General features: G+C 38.8%; 1 protein-coding gene across 1 annotated transcript in view; it reads right to left on the bottom strand.

Moving 5' to 3' along the window:
* Window positions 1-19,905, bottom strand: part of LOC132994636 (collagen alpha-1(XXI) chain-like) — a 72,392-nt gene that overhangs the window by 40,932 nt on the left and 11,555 nt on the right. Inside the window, exons 9-19 of the mRNA XM_061065122.1 lie at window positions 17,947-18,120; window positions 17,446-17,523; window positions 17,308-17,319; window positions 16,734-16,823; window positions 15,526-15,579; window positions 15,366-15,419; window positions 14,650-14,703; window positions 14,507-14,560; window positions 13,281-13,334; window positions 12,910-12,963; window positions 116-169 (exon numbers count right to left, since the gene is read on the bottom strand). Coding sequence (XP_060921105.1) covers window positions 116-169; window positions 12,910-12,963; window positions 13,281-13,334; window positions 14,507-14,560; window positions 14,650-14,703; window positions 15,366-15,419; window positions 15,526-15,579; window positions 16,734-16,823; window positions 17,308-17,319; window positions 17,446-17,523; window positions 17,947-18,120 — 732 coding nt within the window. The remainder of the gene's footprint in view (window positions 1-115; window positions 170-12,909; window positions 12,964-13,280; window positions 13,335-14,506; window positions 14,561-14,649; window positions 14,704-15,365; window positions 15,420-15,525; window positions 15,580-16,733; window positions 16,824-17,307; window positions 17,320-17,445; window positions 17,524-17,946; window positions 18,121-19,905) is intronic.

The raw sequence follows: 19,905 nt of genomic DNA, 5'->3' as shown, positions 1-19,905 counted from the left end.
TATGTATTGTTGTTATTGCTGCAAATTCTGGAGTAGTGTTTAAGATTCAACATCTTATAGCTGAACCCTTTTAAAAGTTTAAATATGTTGAATATAATAATTAGTATTAACTCACCGAGGCACCTTGAGGTCCAGCGTCACCAGTAGGCCCAGGGTCTCCAATCACACCCTGAGGACACAACAGACGTGTCAGTGCCTTTCACCTCACAAGTGTTGACATTTCACATGCAAGCATAAATTTAGGAGGGCCACTCGACAAGCTCCTCTGGGTTTATTTGGCTCCTCCAGGACATTTCTTTCAAAATGCATATTTTGTTAATTAACTAATCATTATGTATTTTCTGTTTTTCCATTGATCTATTGTGTTTGTTTTTTGTTTTGTTTTGCTTTTTAGGGGAATAAAATTTAAAAATTTAAAAAAAATAAAAAATTTGACACTATCTGTTTTTATTACCTCTACACACATTTCAGTGAAAATAATGTACTATGGTGAACCTACATGAACTTAGGAATTGAAGTTCAGCTGTGCTTCAAATAAGTCAGTGTGTTGCAAAGACTGGACCTAACTGATAATATGTAAAAAAGTTCATATGTTCATATGTGAAACACTTGCCCCTACTTACAATATATATTTGGACTTGTTGAACCTGGGATTAATTTCGGAAATTGCTTCACAGATTTGATTTAAAATGTAAATTATATTGCTATCACATTTGTCCATACTGCCATTACAGACAGGGCTTCAACAAGTGTAATCTTTTTTTTGTATCACATACTAAACCTCTACTTGCATCTAAGAGAATCATTTGTGTTTAGCCTGTTGTAAGTTCATCTCTGGTAGCAACAGTGACGCATGAAAACCAGCTTGTGTGGCGAGTCCTGTGGTCAGTTCTTACAGTGTAAGTCGGCAGCTTGTTAAAAGACAAAAAATGAACAGCAACAAACAAGCACATTTCAAGCCACAACACAACATGCAACTTAAGTTTTAACTAATCCAAGACACAAATATACACTGCTCGGTTTTTCCCTCAGACCTCTCCATACTGTTTAACTGTGTTTTTTTTTTTTATGCAGTAGGAAGCAAGCGATGTGTGAACAAGTTCCAGTATGTCCCACTTTAATACACTGGTAATGAACATGTGAAAGAAGCTGTAAAACATACTGTGGCGATGCAAGCTATTCATTGTACGTTTTCATGATGTTCCCCGCAGAGCTTGTACGTATTTGTTTATTATACAAATGTCGGCAAAAAGAATTTGGTTTTCCACTAAATACATACATTTAACATCTGTACTGCACACAGCACTGAAATCTGTGCAGGAAATGCTGACTCATCAAACCCTATGTTTGACTTTTTGCTGTGTCAGTCATGTTACATTTGTCCTGCCTTGTTTTTAACATGTTGAGATCATCCTTAAAGGGGCACTATGGAGTTTTGGTAGAGAAGTTTGAAAGTTGGAGACATTTACAGATTATGTAGCATATGTTCATCACTCTCCATATAACCAGCTTCTGTTTCTCCATTTGCTTTCTTCTTGTGTCTACTTTTGCACTATAAACACATTTTTGTAATTCTAATTGAACAAATAAGCAAAGATCATTATCAGAATTCCTTGATAGGCTTCGTTTGACATTTGTGTTTGAAGCTGGAAGGGCCAGTGTCTACTAACGCTGTATTTTGTGCTGGCAGCGTCCATTTTTTGTACAAACCCCGATGCAGATCAGCGTTTTCAGCGCTCAGCATCCTAAGCGCAAAAACATCCTCTTCGTCAGCTGTGCAAAGTGCTCAGTTGAAAATAGTTCATTTTTGTAACACCACCGCACTTGTCTATGCCAACCATGTCACAGGCCAAATAAAATTAAGAAAGGTATGAACTTTTTTATAGCGGAGAAACTTATCCAACTCGTCTTTTCGAGGGTGCAATTTCCAGGAATCAGTGAGTAGAGTATTTTATGCACTCACAACTCCCTTCTGAACGTGTAGAAATGTTGATTTGCCTACAAAACAGAAGAATTAAGTGTATTGTGAAGAGGCTCAAATGGTTTTATTTCACCTTTATACAGAACTGTATGTTGATTTTAAAAAGGAGTTTCAATCAGCCTTGTTAGAAACGACAGTAGCGCCAGATGGTATTGTTTTGTTAGCAGCGTCGTTAATTAAGGACAGTCATACATTTAAAAGAGCCTTGTTGTTTTAGTAGTTCAAACTGATTGTATTTAATGAATTAATGTTTCAAGTACTGTGCTGCTATAATGGTTTCAATAAAACGTAAACTAAAAAAAGACGTGCATGTTGCTCATTAATTATTAATCGATTAATTGATTGTTAAGGTGTTTAACTATCGGTTAAGAAAAAATACTGAAATTGGCATCCCTACTAGCAACAGTTAGCATAGGTGTAAAGTGCGGCTTGTGCAAAAAAAAATTGTTTTAAATAACTTTAAAAAAATACATTGAAGACAATCTAGGAATTCTGAATGTGGATGAAATCATGAGTTATGAATCAAGTCTGTTCCTGCATGTTAGGTCATAAAATGTTGGGCAACTGGCTCGTTTGAAATAAGATCTTGTGACATCATTTAAGTTGGCTCACTTTTGGCTCAGTGCTCAACCCTTTGAAACTACTTTTGACTTGAATCTGGTCTTCCTCTAAACCTGGATTAAACTTTGGTCTAAAAATACTCCTGGTTAAATGCTCTGCAGGGCTTTAAGTATGACACCATCAGGTTTGACGCCTCCTCCTTCTGTTGGAGCTATCTGCTGACACAGAGGTTACCCAGTCTCACCATCATATATTTTGAGAGCAGAGGTCTGCATGGTGGCAGTGAGGAAACAACTGAATTAGCTCCCACTGCGTCTGTTTTCTTTTGAAGTGTCTTGCCGCACAACGCACATAAACCAGTAAGAGCAGCAGACCTCATAATTACACAGCCAAGACGCCCGCCACGGACCAATAAATGACAAGATGACATAAATCTGGATGTCTACAACAAGAGAAAATAGACAAGTGAACCATAGCAGGCCAACACAGGCCTGTGAGAAGACTAATCTGCTACTTCAGACCAAAGAAAGTGCAACTGTTTGATGTGTCGAACAACACTTGAATGAATCCTTGAGGGGGATCTAAAAGAAACATCAACAAAAGATAAAGACAGCTAGTAGAACAATACTCTAACAAAACGAGTCTATCTCAGAGCAGATCCTTTGAAACAGAGAAACTAAACATTGTACTGCTTCTACAGCTACAGAGAAGGGAGTTAACGCCATGCAGTTCACTGGCTGGGCTCTAGCCGTTTAGAGACCAGAAACAAGGATCTCTGATGTCCAGAAGTAAGTAGATCTGTAGCCTCAAATCCCAACACCAATTTGCAAAAGACAGATTTACAAAAGACCAATCCCAAATGTGAATTATTCTAGGACCATCTTTATAACAAAATCACACAGCCACCTTTAGTTTTGTCATAAGCTTTTAGTTTTTAACCAATGTACAGTTTATGATGTTGTTTGGTTTCTGCTTGTTGTTATGCTACCTGTGTTTTGTCAGGTTCTGTGTACATTTGTATACGTGTGCACCATCAACGTACCTGGGGCTTACAGATGGAAATTAGCCGGTGGCTATAATCTGGCATATTTAAATATTTCTGTTCATTAATGTGCTGTCCCTTTTTTTTAATGAACATCTGATATCAATGGCTGGAACACTGCTCTAAAGGAAGTGCAGAGGAGCATGTTAGACTGCAGCTCTGACTCCTGGTCTCACTATTGTTATGAATGGGACGAGTAAACTCAGCCATATGTCTAGATAGAGGAACTGAAAGTGTGATAAATGCCATCACGCCAAGCTTTCCCCATAATGTCTTCCAATTAGCAACGAAGCCCACATTGTTTGCTGGACACCACCAGGACAGCCACCAGTTGAATGTTGAAATGAGGCGATACATCTTCTCATCTCATTATTTGTCTGAATCGTCAGGGAACCAGAGAAAACAACAGTCACATACACTTAAGTTCAACTTCAGACAGAAGTGTTGCATGATATGACTTGGTAGGCTACACTTATGACATGAACTATCATCCAACTTGTTTAAAAAAACTTCAAAGACTTCAGAAAGGTGTGAATTAGCAGTGACTAACAATTGCCTGAAAAGCACTCCTCTTTACAGTCATCATAATGAAGAAACCCAATACTAGACAAATGTTTGGTTTGGTTTGGCCTGACGCATATTCTGCAGCACATAAAAGAGGAGCTCTTAGACCTGTCCATTTCCAATGCCAGGTGGTTCTGGTTAGACAACTGTTCCTATTGGACATGCTGGTACATCCAACTGGTAGGAGACCCTCTAACTGGTGCTGATCAACAATTTCATGGAGGGATTGCCAATCCAATCTGAATTGTAATGCCTTGGGATATCACAGGAGGAGCGGGAGAATATAGCATGCCAGATACTTTAAAGCCTTTAATGCTTTATCAAATACATAAAAACATTTATCATAAAGGTTTGGAGTTGTCAATCAAGGTATTTAACAATGAGATATCGATAACATGTCAAGAGACACATTGAAAAACATCTGTCAGGGATCAGAAAGGTCATGAACTCGTAAGTCTTGAACTTTTTATATTGGCAAAGATATACTGTTTCTGACAAGCAAATTCACACAAAATTGTCAACCCGTCCTTGAAGATTTAAGGATCAGTTGGCCCAAGAGCGTTAAATTACTACTTTGTACCTACGCGGCAGCCCTTATCAAAACTGCTGGACGCCTGTCCCGTACAATCTCTGGAGAAACAGGGAGGGAGATGCTGTCATTTCAAATCTGAAATGTCATCATTTAAAGTGCCACAGACTAAATTCCATTCATTATTACTTTAACAGGTGGAGCCAAGTAAAACAAAAAAGACCCACAACTATCTGCTTGGATAGATGTCATCAAAGGTAAGTGAGAAAATGTGGTTTTGTGGGTGTGTTTGTTTGTTTTGTGTAATGACTATAACTGACTCTTTAAGCTGTCGTGTCTTAAAAGTGATTTAGATAATGTGTCGCGGCTAATGTCTGTATTTAGAAAGTAAAAAAAAAAAACAATCATGAAAAAATAAGGAGACATATCATAACTTGATGCAGAGCACTGAGGGAGCCTATTGTGCGTTTGTTGTGCTTGTCAACCAACTTTCACATTGCATTCCATTGACAATGTCAGTGTCAATGCTCAGTGCTAGAGGGAGAAGAGCAAGCCTTTCTCACCTGGGGTTTATGTTGCAGACGATCGCAGGTCAATAATGTTGACCAGAAGCTGCTGCCAATCCATCTACTGTACATGGTTGGGTTGTGCAGGCGAATAGTGGCCATGTGGTAGGGTACTAAGTATTGACACCTGGTTTGCTCGCACAAAAGGAGCCTATCGTAAAATTGGCAATGCACCATGTTGTAGGTAATGTGACTGATCAGGGTCAGAGTCATGTGTCTGTACCATAGACTGTAAATATTAATGGAAGAAGCTTGAATGTCATCACCCATTGGTTTCTGAAGGGCTGTTTTGGGAGGCATATTAGAAATGCTGACTATGAAAAGTTTGGTCAACCTAACAAAACACCAAGAGCTGGAGCTGAGGTAGGCCTTGAGCCTATTTTCAAACTGCTACACCACGGTTGCTTGCAGTCGAGTCATTCACGTCCCTAATTATGCATAACTTGAATCCTTCATAACTCAAAACTGGTGAGTCATTTTTTTTTTAAATCACTGGTACAGTATGAGCCGATAAAGACATTAACTAGTCAGACCAAAAACCTTTTTTTTTTTTGACCAGGCCAGACATTTTTATATTGGGTGTATATGAGACCTTAGGAACTGCAGCTTTCTTTGCCCATCCGCAGTGGCTTCATTTTTCAACACCGGAGGTGGCTGCTTGGTCTGTAAGGAGAAATCTATTGCTCACTACTGAACGTCCTGGAGGAATTGCCTGGACTTTAATGCCTCAAAAACAAAAGAGCTGCTCATTGACTACTACCATGGGCAGTTCACCATCCCCATGGTGCTGTATGAGCAACATACTTCTTCACACTCAAAAAGATCATTAGAAAAAAACAGTCAAATCATTGGAGTGGGCTTGGAAATCCTAAAAACAGCATTTATAGCCGGATGACAAAAATAAGTACTACAAATAGCCTCAGACACACAGTCCATAACAATACAGACAGTTACCTTCAGGTCGCAGGAAAAGATCTCTGACTGTCACGACAAAGCTGTGCCATTTCTATAGGTTTGTGACCACTTCCATTAGACTGAATTACACCTAAGCTAGTCTGGGTGCTTGACCGACCACCAATACTATTATTATTTATCTTTGGAAAACTTTAGTCTTACTTATTCTTACCCTTGATATCTCTAACTGCTTTAACCATTTCACATGTATGTTGTTGAATTGAATGTATTTATTTAATAGAAACAATGTAATTTAACATAGTTTCAGTACAAAGCATGAAACTGATGTGCTGCTTAAAGAGTATATATGTATATATATAGCTATTGCTAATTTCCAACTCGTGTCCCTAGTTGACTTCCTTTTTTTTGTCGTCTGCCTAGCTTTGTGTTGTCTTTGCACTGATGCTTTTATACAAACTAATTTCCTAACGGATAAATGAAGTTCTTTAAATTGAATTGAGTTCAGTTTTACACCCTATTTTCTTATTTGTTTTGTGGATAAAAGCTTAGATTCTTAATTTGTTTTCACAGAGTTCTGTACATCTTTACTTGTGGGGAACAACTGATGATTCGGAGGTCTAGCAGCCTTCAGGATGGAGACACTATTACTTACAGACATAATTAGAATCTCTCTGAACTGACTGCTAAATTACAAACATCAGCGGTTAAAAATACGCCCCACTAAAGAAAAATGGCTTCCCTCTGATTTTAAAGATCACACTATTGTCATATGTTTATGTATTTACCTAACATAATTTATAGCCTTCGACTGATTCTCTGGACTTGATAGCACACTTCTTCTTATGTTATTTTGGATTTCCCCATACCACATTATAGAACTTTGCCATTTTAAATATAGAAACCATCTTCCAAAACTTCTTCCAGGTACCGGTTACAACATTAGCAATTATAGAGAAGTATGTAATGTACAGTACAATGGCTCTATGTCTCTCTGACATGAAAACCCTGCACAGCTGCCTCTAAAAATCCATAATTCTTGGTTGTAAAGAAAACTGTCTTTTAATAAGAGACCAAAAAGTACAAGAAACCTGATCATTTTCAAAAGATGCTTCACCTGAGTGTGAAACATGGCATCAAAAATTGTTTGAAGGTTGATGTATAGCAAGTTTCTGTAGTAAAGCTGTGTATGTGTGGCAGAGTGTGATTAAAGAGCATGCTGACAGCCTTAAGCCTTGTACAGCATGTCTAAGTTTAGGCCTCATTAACATTCAATGGAGCTGTCATGGATGGGTGGGCAGAAATGTCTTTACAGTCGACAGAAGATGTTTCCTGAGGCGGCGACCGCACTTGGAGCTAACTTGGTTCTGGTAAGTTCAGGGTTGTACTTTTTTTTCACAACATCAATATCACTGTATGCTAACTCCCTTGTACTCGTATGGGAGTTGAATGCTGGGTTTAAGCAGCAGAATTTTGAAGTAGAGATTCTCACTCCTTTGGTAAACGTCATAAACTTCAACATTGTCACACTTTCTGTATGTTAAACCTAAGTGAAAGAAATATGGACAGGTACTGGCTCCTAGAGTCCATGATTCCAAGTGTTTAAGCCATTTAGGCTATACTCGGTGCCATTTTAGCCCATATACTAAGTATTGTAGACAAAGGGAGGGTCAAGAGAACTTCATTATCTAAAAAAAAGCTGCTTCAGTCAGCGTTGTTATAATGGCAGGGTATGAATGTTATGCTGTATGAGATCATGTAATGGAACACCATTTAAGGGTCTTTTAATGGTTTAAAACACATGTCATAAGACACCAGTGTTGGGAGTTAAGAGTTACTGTAATGCCACTACTATTGTTAACTAGTAGTGTGTCTTGTTACTTTTCAGACTTTTCAACACTGTTGCAGTAACAAATATTTGAATCACTCGTTACTTTACATGAAATAGACGACGACTTCATGAGATTAAGGTTCACTGACAATGATTCAGCGGGCGAGATTATGCTAATGTCAGCACACTAGCATCCATGGAGACAGAATACAACGTCGTGCAGTATACACACAGGCTGATGATCATTCAGGCGTGAGCTTTCTGGCTATGAAATACCAATATTATTTTTCCTTGCTCGAGTTAAATGACAAGAATATAGCGGTGGGTTGTTGTCTATGTGCAGGAAGGAAAACTGTGTCCACCGCCAAGAATAGTAATTCGATTCTCACGAAGTGGGAGCAAAGAAAAAAACATGCTTCTACTAAACTAATTGTCAGAAAGACCTGTGCTGCAGACACCGGAGACTCAGACTGATAGCAGGTTATGTTGTTGACGACATGTTTCCCTTATAAACTGTTAAATCTGTCACCTTCAGAGAACCAATTAGCAAAACACTTACATGTTGAAAATGGCTCCGATTGCAAATTTGTGGGTTGTTTCCTCCCACGTTGCCACAGCAACACTAAACAATGTGTACATTAATGTGAGTGTGGAAATAAAACAAAATTGACTATAAAGTTACTTTCCCAAGTAGCTCGTTATTTTTCAATGCAAAAACTCAGTTGTTACCTCTGTTACTTTTTGATAGTAGTAACTAGTAACTAATTTTCAGTAACTTGCCCATCACTGCAAGTCACAGTCTGCCAGCACTGGTGTTGTCACTATCCAAATGCAAATACACAACAATATACCTTCAATGTCTTTCTGAACATTTCTGTTTTCTGTGTTTACTCAAACATAACTAACATCCTGATTCTTGTTTTAAACTAATTTATCCTGATTGACCCATAGCTGCCAATTTAACACTTTGCAAAGGACTACAGAATACAATGTCCCTGTGGTTAACTTAATCTCACTCTTGATCACATGCATGTCTTTGGAAGTCTTTTACCACAACTCATTGTTCAGCACGTTGTCCTCTTCTCACACCGTATGTACTTAAATCATCCTCCCACAGTTGTCAAAGTGGCTTGGAAAAGATGTGGCCTGAGCTTGAACTGAATTGAAACCTTGTTAAATCTGTGATGCTCTCAGCTCAGCTCACCCCTGGTATATTTATATACACATTTGCCCAGAGTAAATGTCCTGTCCGACTTCAACAAATATTTGCAGGAAACTAAAATTTGCATCCAGAAATACTATAAATGAATGGAGCTAAGCTACTTTGCATGCTGCTTGCACAATTTATACGGCCACTTAAGTAAAATTCAGGGAAAACTGGATTCATTACACAAAATTTGATATATGCATTGTGCTGCATGAGAGAATTCAAGTTGATCCTTCTCCAACCTATCAAATCGATACCAACACACTTGGAAACAAAATTCTCCTTAACAGTAGTACTGCAGGAGCGCCTTCATCTTCTGAATTAGATCATTTAGTCTGAGGACTATGTACCAATTTAAACTCTGCCCTCGTAACCCCAACTTTACAGTCCTTCTTACAGCACACATTACTGGATCCTGTCAAAGGCAGGCTGTTTGTTAATCTTTAGGACACTCAATGTTCCCTGAAATTGCATGAAGTCTCTTTGTTGGTCTTTTGGCAACTATCAAGTAAACACCAGATTTTTTCCAGGAAATTCTGATAAGTTAACCATCTCATCTGGCAGTCGAGCTGTTTTGTTTCAAATTAAGAAATAATTTACCACTCCACTTATCTATAATTTTATGAGATGAAATGGATCAAACGACTACATGAGAGGTGTTACTCTCAGGGATGAAGCAACAGAGACTAATCACCAATTTACATTTTGACCTTGGGACCTCTTTGCTTTGGTTCATTGTTATCACTCTCATCATGTTCGAGAAGCTGCAGCAGCTGTTTGCAGTGATGTAAATCTGTTGATACACTTACTGTGTAATACATCGCCAGCACCAAATAGGAGACACATGCAGATAATAACCACCAACATAGTGTTTTCTTGTTTGTCCTGTGTATGTGTGTGTGTGGGTTCATTTTTTTAACCATTAAATCTACAACAATTACTCTGAGAGTAGCCTGCGTTTTATCAGACTGCATGATAATGGTGTGAGAGCATGTAAAATATAGACATGCTGAGTGTGAAATCATTGTTTGTTTGCATAAAATAACTTTTCTTATTTATTGCGATAGCTTCAGACTTTTGCTTGGTGTTTTTTTGCGAAAGCTCATAAACTGGTAACAATAAAATTGGGATTTATTGTTCAGCCCTAAATGGGAAATAAAGTGGCTTTGAGCGAGACCCAAAATAATTGACCAGAGGCTTCAGTTTACTTTCAAGGGTGACATAATATGATGATCTTTTGATGTTGGATGTTATAGGTTGAGAGTTGTGAGTTTTGCTCTCTAGCTTCCAAGCAACTGATATAATAATAATAATACATTCATATAGGACTTTTTAAACAAGTTACAAAATGCCGTAAAACAAGCAACAAATAATGAAACAAATAATTAGACAAATAAACAAGTATTTGAAATAAGCACAAGATACATTGGTCCCAACAAACTGACAAGCGAAGAAGAAACCCCCCTTCCCAACCAAGCCCCCACGCCCCACCGACAAGCCACACAACCCACCACATGGCCCCATAGTTGCCACAGCAACCCAAACAGCCTGACCAGTCTCAAAATACCCAGGCAGCCACAACGCCAATACCATCCCCCACACCACTTGGCCCCCATCACCCCCCCAACCCAACTACGTAGACCAATTGGCTGCAAGAACCAGGTTATAACCAAGCTCATGTTAGTTACAATAGTCAGTGCTCACTCTGGCCTATCATGATGATATTGTTCTGTATTCTTGCAAAGGTTCAACCATCATTTTTCTCCCCTGAGCCTGTTAGACCCATTATAACTTTCTACCTTCCCCAACCTAACCAAAAAAACATTCCCTCACTGTATTAACAGCTGCTGCCCAAGTATAAAAAATCAGAACACTTGCTAACTTTAGCCCCAATACAATATGTGGACCTGTTCATACCATATTTTAAATGTATCAATATAAATTGGGCTGAAAAAGATGGTAACGTTTAGTCTAAACTGTATTTTGCAAATTCAAAGTGTTCCTGTGGAAGATTAGAAGGAAGGGTAAACCTCTGGGAACACACCTTGCTTTGGTTTGGGTTTGGCATGTGGCTATCAGTTGGTTGGAGTTTGTCTTATTCAGAAGTAGCTCAACAGTTTGCTGCTTGCTGCAATTCTAAAACACATCAACCACCCCCCCCCCCCCCCCCCCCCCCCCCCTTCCGCATATGGACACCAACTGTGTGCTGTTTCAACTCCACCACTGTGTACCACCACCCTTCAGTTGGTGTGGAGCGCTTCCAGATTGTCAGGGGGGAAAGTAGTTTATTGTGATAACAGGAAGAGTCCCAAATTACTGAGCTGGGCTGTGAGTCAAACTGGTCTAACACTCAAAGCAGTTCAGAGACGACTCAAAAATAGCAACGCACACTTGTAGCTGGTGGGCGTGCTCACATGCCTGCAGATGTGTACATGTGCTCTTTCATTTAGCTACTAGTTCTTTCAAAGTCACCACAAGGGAACATCCTAGTAGTATGTAGTAAGCAGTGATCATTTCATTAACTTAATTAATTGAATTTCAGATTTTTGCAGGACTTTAAATTAGATGCATCTATGTCTGTTTAATCTCTGCTTCTGCATCATACATTTCTCTCCAACATAGCTCCGAAACTTGATGTTTTTTTGTTTCCCTTCCACTCAAGAGGCTGCTTACTTTCCCTGTGTGGCAGCTTGGTGTCTTGCATCACATCTGGAACTTCTTTCATTTAGTTTATGTGTTGCATTTAACTGCTCCATTGTCTTGAGTCCATGCATTTCCATTCTTACGGACATTTTTGTATGTCAAAAAGCCGAAGACTCGTACCAGGGATTTCCCTTGTTGTGGTCCATTTATTGGAAATTGTGCACGTATTTTCCTTTGCTGCGTATCATTTGTCTAAGCATTGTCTAAGTGTTGTTTAAGCGTCATAGAATGAAGATTTATTCTCTGTATCTTTTCATGTGTAGCTGCTAAAACCTCTGCTTATTCATGCAGTAGCATGCAACAATCCTGTCTGATCTGGATTTGAAGTCATCCCTCAGTGAATGGACATCAATAGTTGCCAGCACGTAGTGACCATACATATGCATAAACAGTAGTATTGTGTACATTTGGATGGGGTTTCAATCAAGGAAACCTTAATACTACAGCATATAACGATCTTATAATGAACACAAGGCACATATCATGAAAATCTTCAACTTTGCCATGTAGTGCACACTTATCTATAGAGTGTGTATAAATCTCAATGTTTTATAAATTAACACATAAACTAAAAAGAAGAGAAACAAAAGACTGAAAATACTTGAGTTGCTGGTGAATTCTGGGATCAGTCATGGTCTGAGCTGTCACACACAGTCAGTGCAGTGCTTTTTTTCTCGCCAACTACAGCTTACATCTGGACAGTCACTTCACCAGCTGTTTGAGCCATATGAGCCATAACTTCATGAACACACCAGAAGCTAATTCTGTGGTGAAAATTGACTTCACTTTCTGACCAAAAGTGTATACTTCTAATATTTTGGGACTATTCCAAAATCCTGTGGGCAGTTTCCCTACGAAAGTGAAGGCTGGGATGGTAGCATACATCATGAATGTTTTTGGAATTCAGTTTTCCACAATATGGGTGTGCATTGTCTGGATGGAAATACACTTTGCACAATTGTTGGAGTGTATTTATCTCCAACCTGATCTCTGTATCCACAGTCTGCACTGACCTTTGGTCCTGGTGGCCCAACCTGTCCGCCGCTGCCTGGTTCTCCTGGCTCTCCCTGGTTGGACAACAAACATTCTCTGTGAGATGTGTAGAGGAGCAGCAGCAGCCAGATTCAACACCATTACAGTAATTATGTGTTCCACATTAAACACTCTGCTGCTAACACTGCAGAGACTGCTGTGACAGGAGGAAACAACAAACACACACACACATACACACTCTACTCGACTTCTATTCATATTTAGTAGAAATATTTACGTTGCATCTGGCCAACATGGTCTAGCAAAATGTTTTATTTTCATTTACAGGCATGTCAGGTTTTATGTTTATTATCCTGGTACTGTCACTAAAGCTGGTACAACTTGATCTTACCATTGGTCCACTTTCTCCTGGAGGCCCCGCCTCCCCTCTATCACCAGGAAGTCCCTGCATTCAAAGATATCACTTATTATTTTGGAGCGATGTCAAGTTTTTTACATACTTAAAATACGTCTGAATCTCAACTCAAACTTCTCACTGCAAACCCTGCATAATATTTCATCACAGAATCATTTGTAAATTGTTCATTCATTTGAAATGTAGAAATGTAGGCGGTCAAATAAAATGTGAGTAAATGGAAAATTCTGCATTACACCAGATTTGTAACTGACAAGAAATGATGTCCCTGTAAATTGGTCTATATAAATGAAAAAAATATATACAGATACAAATTGTATATCTCTTCATATTTCTATAGAGAAATAAAGATGTGTTAATCCACAATAGATTTTCTAATGCATCAAGACTTACAGAAAAATGCTGTTGCATATTCCTGAGTGAAACAAAGACTATTAATAGATCTTACAAGGAACTGGCAGCAACTTGGTTTGATACGTTTTGTTTTGTAGTCTTTCACCTCGGCCTACGACTTTGCTGACACACAGGATTGTTATCATGTTTGGCAGTAGTACTTACTGGGACTGACCTGAGACTGCCCGTTGTCTTAAACTAAAGCTATGTCTTGCAGTAAACCAGTATTCTCACAAACAGTGCTTTTGTCGCCTGTCACTACGGATCTTAGTCTTACTTACTTACTTCTTACTGATCACCTTCCTATTGATGTTCAGATGTTTTACATTGAATAACATTTAGCAAGCAAGTCCTCCTGCTGCTACACATTCTAATCTTTGGTATTATGTACCTCTTGGCTTTTAGTGTGTGGTAGCATATGGAAAGGTACCATGAAATAATCAAACTTTGGTGTCGTGTGTTAAATGTTACAGCACGAATGTTACTGTATGTCCAATAAAAAACTGGATTATCACAAGAGAGACTTATTCAGCACTATTTAAACATTCACAGTGAACTTTTCAAGCGACAAACTCCAAATACTAATGTTGCTCATCTAACTAAGACGTTTATTTTACGTTGCCAATTTATCCTAATATGTACTTGCACTGTGACAAAACTGTTCAGTCAATTTTCACATAATACCATGTGTCTGTAAAGACCACTAGAACAGTAGAAACATGACACCCTTTAGCCTGAAACACATTTTCAGAAAAGACCGACAGTATAGAAAAAGAACATCCATGAGACGATTGCCGTCATAGTCTGACCTTGAGTCCTCGTGGTCCTGGTTCTCCTGGAAAACCTGGCTCACCACGCTCTCCCTGGGCAGTATCAGCAGAAGTAGACACAGTAAATCAAGTAAATCAAAAAAGACACAACACTGATTCAGAATGCTTTTTTGAGGCCTTACCATGGGACCTTTAAGACCAGGCTCCCCCGTTAGTCCTACAGCGCCGACGTCACCCTGCCCAGACAAGGGAAGAAATGCAGCAACGGAGTACAATAACAGTGAGATACTTGTTCACTGTGTACCTTATCAAGTGTTTAAAAAAAACTATATACATCTTGTTCAGCTGATATTATTGAGCCCCCACAAACTGAATATCATATAACAGGAGACATAGCAACATGGAGGTACCAACGCATGGTTAAAGATGCATAGTCAGACACGAGAGCATACACATTTTAATTTCTTCACATTTCAAAAACAGACGGGAAATCATTACGTTCTATACCTACAATTCCCCTGACAGCTTCATAAACTAGCATGGTCTATGGCATTCCCCCCACCCCCAGGACCCACACAAAGAAAATAAAACAGATTCTGAAGAATAACATCAGTGAGTTTTCATTGATACAGTGCCCTCAGATATGCTCACGCTTAGCAAAAGACCTTTGCATAAACTATCCAGTAACTGTTTTTAGGATTATTTTAATCAATATGTGCAAATCTAATTTTTATCAACCTGAGAGCAGACAAGGCCTTTTTTTTGCTGCACATTTGAACTCAAACAATACATTTATAGAAAATATTTTTTTAGGTAAACATTTGGCCACATAAAACTTTATATTGTTACTTGTAATACTTTAGATGACGTTAGTTTTTTTTACTAGTAAAATGTTTACCTTGAGTCCTGATATTCCTGGAAGGCCAGATTCCCCAGTTTTCCCATCTTTACCCTGGAGAAAAACACAAGTTAGGATGATTCTGTCATGCGCAGACATTTATGAAATCGTGGAGAAAAAAACAAAAAGAAAAGTGGTGAGGAAACTGTTTGGCACTTACAGGCTTACCATCAGGTCCTGGTGGTCCTTCCCTCCCTTTCTGCCCTCGGAAACCCTGCAGAGATAAAACAACCCACCATGAAATCAGGTGGATAGTTTTTTTAATTACTTTAATACTGATAACTAAATATTTTAGTTGAAGTTGAACTAGCAGAGAACACTCATCAAGTCAGGTTTGCTAGCATTAGCCTACATTAGACTGTATCAAACAAACACATGACTAGGATGAAAGATATAGATATATACTCTTAGTTGAACCTATGCCATCCAACTGATTTAAAATGACATACCCAATATGGAACAGCTGTAGCTCCAACACTGTAGCCCTTTTCATACTTCAATTTTGAAATAGGGCCGTAACAAAGCTCCATTGTCATTGCGCCTTCTCGCATTCATTCAATTCATATTGATTCCGCAACGGTGTAATATTCCTGTCCCAGTCTGTGGACTCACATTGCCTGTTGCGTTGTTGAAGCGTGAGAGTACGGCACAGCAGGAACTCCACATAAACTCACAGTCAGATATCCACCCCCCCCCCCCCCCCCCCCCCCCCCCCCCCCCCCCACACTGACGCTTCTGTGACTTTCAGATTAAAGGCAAAATGTCACAGTGACATAAATATCAAGTTTTAACAAGACAGTCTGAATAGGTCTTATGTAATAATGTTCCAGAGAGCAATAATCTGAGGTATATGTTGAAGTCACAAATACTACTATTTGTGGCCTCTAAAGAAAAGAATATAAGGAACACACCACCATGTTTAAGTCAACCACCTTCTTTTCTCTTAGCGCTGTGCATTAGGGAGCTCTCCACAGGTAAATAAATGCCACTATGTCTGTGACTCATAAAGATCGAGTCCCCACAACTAGAAGTAATTAGAGGTCATTAGTAGAGGCTGAGGTCTGAGAATGTATATTTTTAGTGAAATGCTCCAATTCCACATCAAATACACACAAATTGTCTTTCTAGTTTCCAATTTTCCACTTTGTGGTCATTCCTCACTTTCCATATAGCATATTCCACCGTAGATTAATGCATGAAGAGCTACCATATGATGAAGTGTTGATGTTGCTATACACCACTGGCAGATTGGTGCTTTAAAGGCATTGCTAATTAAAAAAAAAAAAAAACACCAAAAGGGCAAGAGGTATTTCTTTGAGTTTGATATGAAAAAGTGTGTGTTTTTGAGCGAGTGTGTGTGTTTGTTACCATGCGCCCGGGGAGACCACGCTGCCCCGGTGGTCCAACCACACAGTTGCAGTCTTCTTCCTCCGTTGTGGCTGTTCGATTCAGAGGACACTGAGGAAACACAAACAAACTCAGATCTGCAAGCACACTCCAACTTTTCCCTTAAGATTAGAGCATTTCAAACTTTATTGTGATATATATTTTTTGTCCTTGTAATCTGTATAAACTGTGATTTTGTCTGTCTCTTGTTGTACACATCACATCTATTTCCTGGGAGAGGAATGCCTCCCCTGTAGGTCTTCCTAAGGTTTTTTTTTTTTCTCTTTATTCTAATTTGAGATTTCCAATAATGTGAAAGCATTTCCTTTTCCAAATCGAGGAGACGTGGTGACATGGTGATGCACAATCTACAGATTGTAAAGGGTGATTTGGGGCTTTATGTATGCTCTTCTTGATTGAACATTAAGATGTTCTTACAGTTTGCATAACAACTTCCGATTGTAGACTTCTTTGCATTAGAAATGTCCAAAGTTAATTATTTCCTTGTCTTACAGGCTGAATGTTAAGTGTGTAGCAGGATAAAATCTGCACTTACCCTTTCATCATCCTGGACAGAATAGGAGACAGAGGACAAGAGAAAGTAATGATGATTAAGATCTCTGTAGACTGATACTTAGTGCCATATTTAAGTAAAAACAGTTCAATCTTGCAGTGGCATGGTTAGAGATCTCACCACAGAGTAGATCTCACAGGCTGTTTCTCTCTCACTCTGGTGAGGATCACAGTACAGACGCAGCTTCTGAATCTCCACCTGGGTTTAACAAAAATATGAAAACGTTTCTCTTGAACTGCAGTAATTATTTAAAACAAAAGAATAAAAGCTGAGACCCAACAAATATGGGCTAAAAATGATGAATTGTAAAAAACTACAATTGTTGTCCTGCTGTGAAGTATTTTGTAAAAAGCAAATACGTCATGGTAGGATTTACTAGCTGCTATTTATTTTGTTTTTTATTCATAATAACTGATGCTGCCAAAAAAAAAATCTCAGTAATTCCCAGTAAAAAAAAATGACCATCATCTTGAAACACATTTTTTTTTTTTTTTGCTTCATGAGTAATGATTTCATTTTCATTTGGGTCTCCTGCACTTTTTGTATAACACATTCGGATCATCTTTTTTTTTTTTTTTTTAACGTGTGTTTTGTCCTCTTAAGTAAAGTATCGTTACTCACGGATACAGTGATGTCCGTCCCTCTCCTCTTAGCCACCTGTGTCTCCCCATTGATGTAAATAGCCTCCATTGGATCCAACAATATTTCCTGGATTGGTTCATCGTCGAGGAAACTGGTGACCTGGGTTGGCCTCACCAGGAGTTTGAGCTGATGCCACTTTTCATCGTAAAGGGTCTGAGAGAAGGTACACATATGGTTATCTCAAAATGAACATACATTTACTGAGAATATGTCCATTTAAAACGACTGAAACATATCTTTGTTCACCATTAGCGTAGTTGGATGTAAAAACACGTATTAACTTGTCACATCTCTTTCAATCAGACCTCTATTTCCGTTGGCAGCCTTACTTGTGCTCATCAAATTTTGCATGTACAGCCAAAACCGTGGGTTCTCTAAATGCTACACAAATAGTAATGACCAACAAGTTCTGAGACCAAGTAATGCTTCCCTATTCCATCGCAATCTTATTTCTGAACGCTCAAACCATGCAGGGGGAGAGAGAGAAACAGAGCAGCTATTGTCTCATTGAGCCACAGTCATCCTTCCTATATGACAAATCACAGGCTTCTACCTTGTGCCACATCAAACCGAAACAAATCAAACATGTGCAAACACAAATTGAACAAAATTACAACCCTGCCTGACGCTGCTCGCTAAAGTCAAGGTGTCTGTCGGGATGGAGGGAGGTGTGTGCCTTTTGGAAAAAACAACCTGGCGTGTCCTACAGGATGTATTATTAGCGTGTGTTGACATTGAAGGAGCCACTCATCTACCAGCTAGTTTTCCACGGGGGGAAATGCAGCGGTTTGAGAGGAGGAAATGTTTTCTTTCATCCTCCTCCTGGCTTACATCACATTACATCTCCACTGCTTCTGCTAGGATTAAACTGAACAGGGGATGATGTTTAAATAACTGCTCGTTTGGCTCTCTGTAAATCATCCCAGTCAGGTTCATTCACAGCAACAAACATGAAGGGAAAGCCCAGATTGGAAGTGACACAATGTTTTCTTTCAGGGGCAGGAGAATAACAGTAACATACTGTAGCGTGATAACTCTTTATAATAACCAATACCAACTAATATGTGTTTAAAGCAGTCCCTCGATGATTTTCATTTTGTTGATGTTATTTGATGAACATGTTTAAGCCTTTGCATCAGCTTTTTTAAAACTGCATAAAGTGAGTTTTGACCACAAGGGTGGGATGACCATACGTCCCAGTTTTGACCGGGACCTTCTTGTATTCAAGCTATGTGTCACCAGTCCTCACCAACCAAACCAATACACCATGCTTGAAACATTAATTTATCTGTATATATGTCAGCCAATGTTGCCAAGGCAGTTGTTTTTTTTAACTAATAGAAAAACAGCACTTATGCACCACAAGTCGCTGTTGCTTAGCTAGCCTAGCTTATGACAGGTAGACTAGCTGCACAGACTGCAAGTGTCCATTTTTAGTCGCTCACAGTGACGACTTCAGTGACATAAAACGAGCAAACACAAACAGTGGGTACAGCCGACAGGTAGCACTTTTCTCAGGGGGTTTTGCTTCACTTGTTCAATGGGAGGAGGTGGAGATGTGTTGTCCATCTTTATAGAGTCAATGATAAATGTCCAAAAAACCCAAAGAAAGGTTTAAAAAGTGAATCACATTAACAGGGTATTTCTGATTTATAGTGTTAGAAATTGGTTGAACATGAAACAAACCACGTGTTGTGCAACAACAGAGAACTCACATTAAAAACTAGTTCAATAGTTCAGCCTGACTTATATCTGATCATTTAATTTTGTAAAGCCATTTTATGAAACACAGACACACTGATCAACAATATTTCTGATTTAAAAAAAACACTCCCTTTTCAGCTCCAAATTACACAAAAAGACAAATTAAAATTCTGTATTGTACAACGTAAGTTCCCTCCACTGTCTGTAAATTAAGGTTATTCTAGGCCAAATTTT

Source organism: Labrus mixtus, chromosome 19, assembly GCF_963584025.1.
Source record: "Labrus mixtus chromosome 19, fLabMix1.1, whole genome shotgun sequence".
In the NCBI taxonomy this organism is placed as follows: Eukaryota; Metazoa; Chordata; class Actinopteri; order Labriformes; family Labridae; genus Labrus; species Labrus mixtus.
This window is presented reverse-complemented; position numbering and strand designations above follow the sequence as displayed.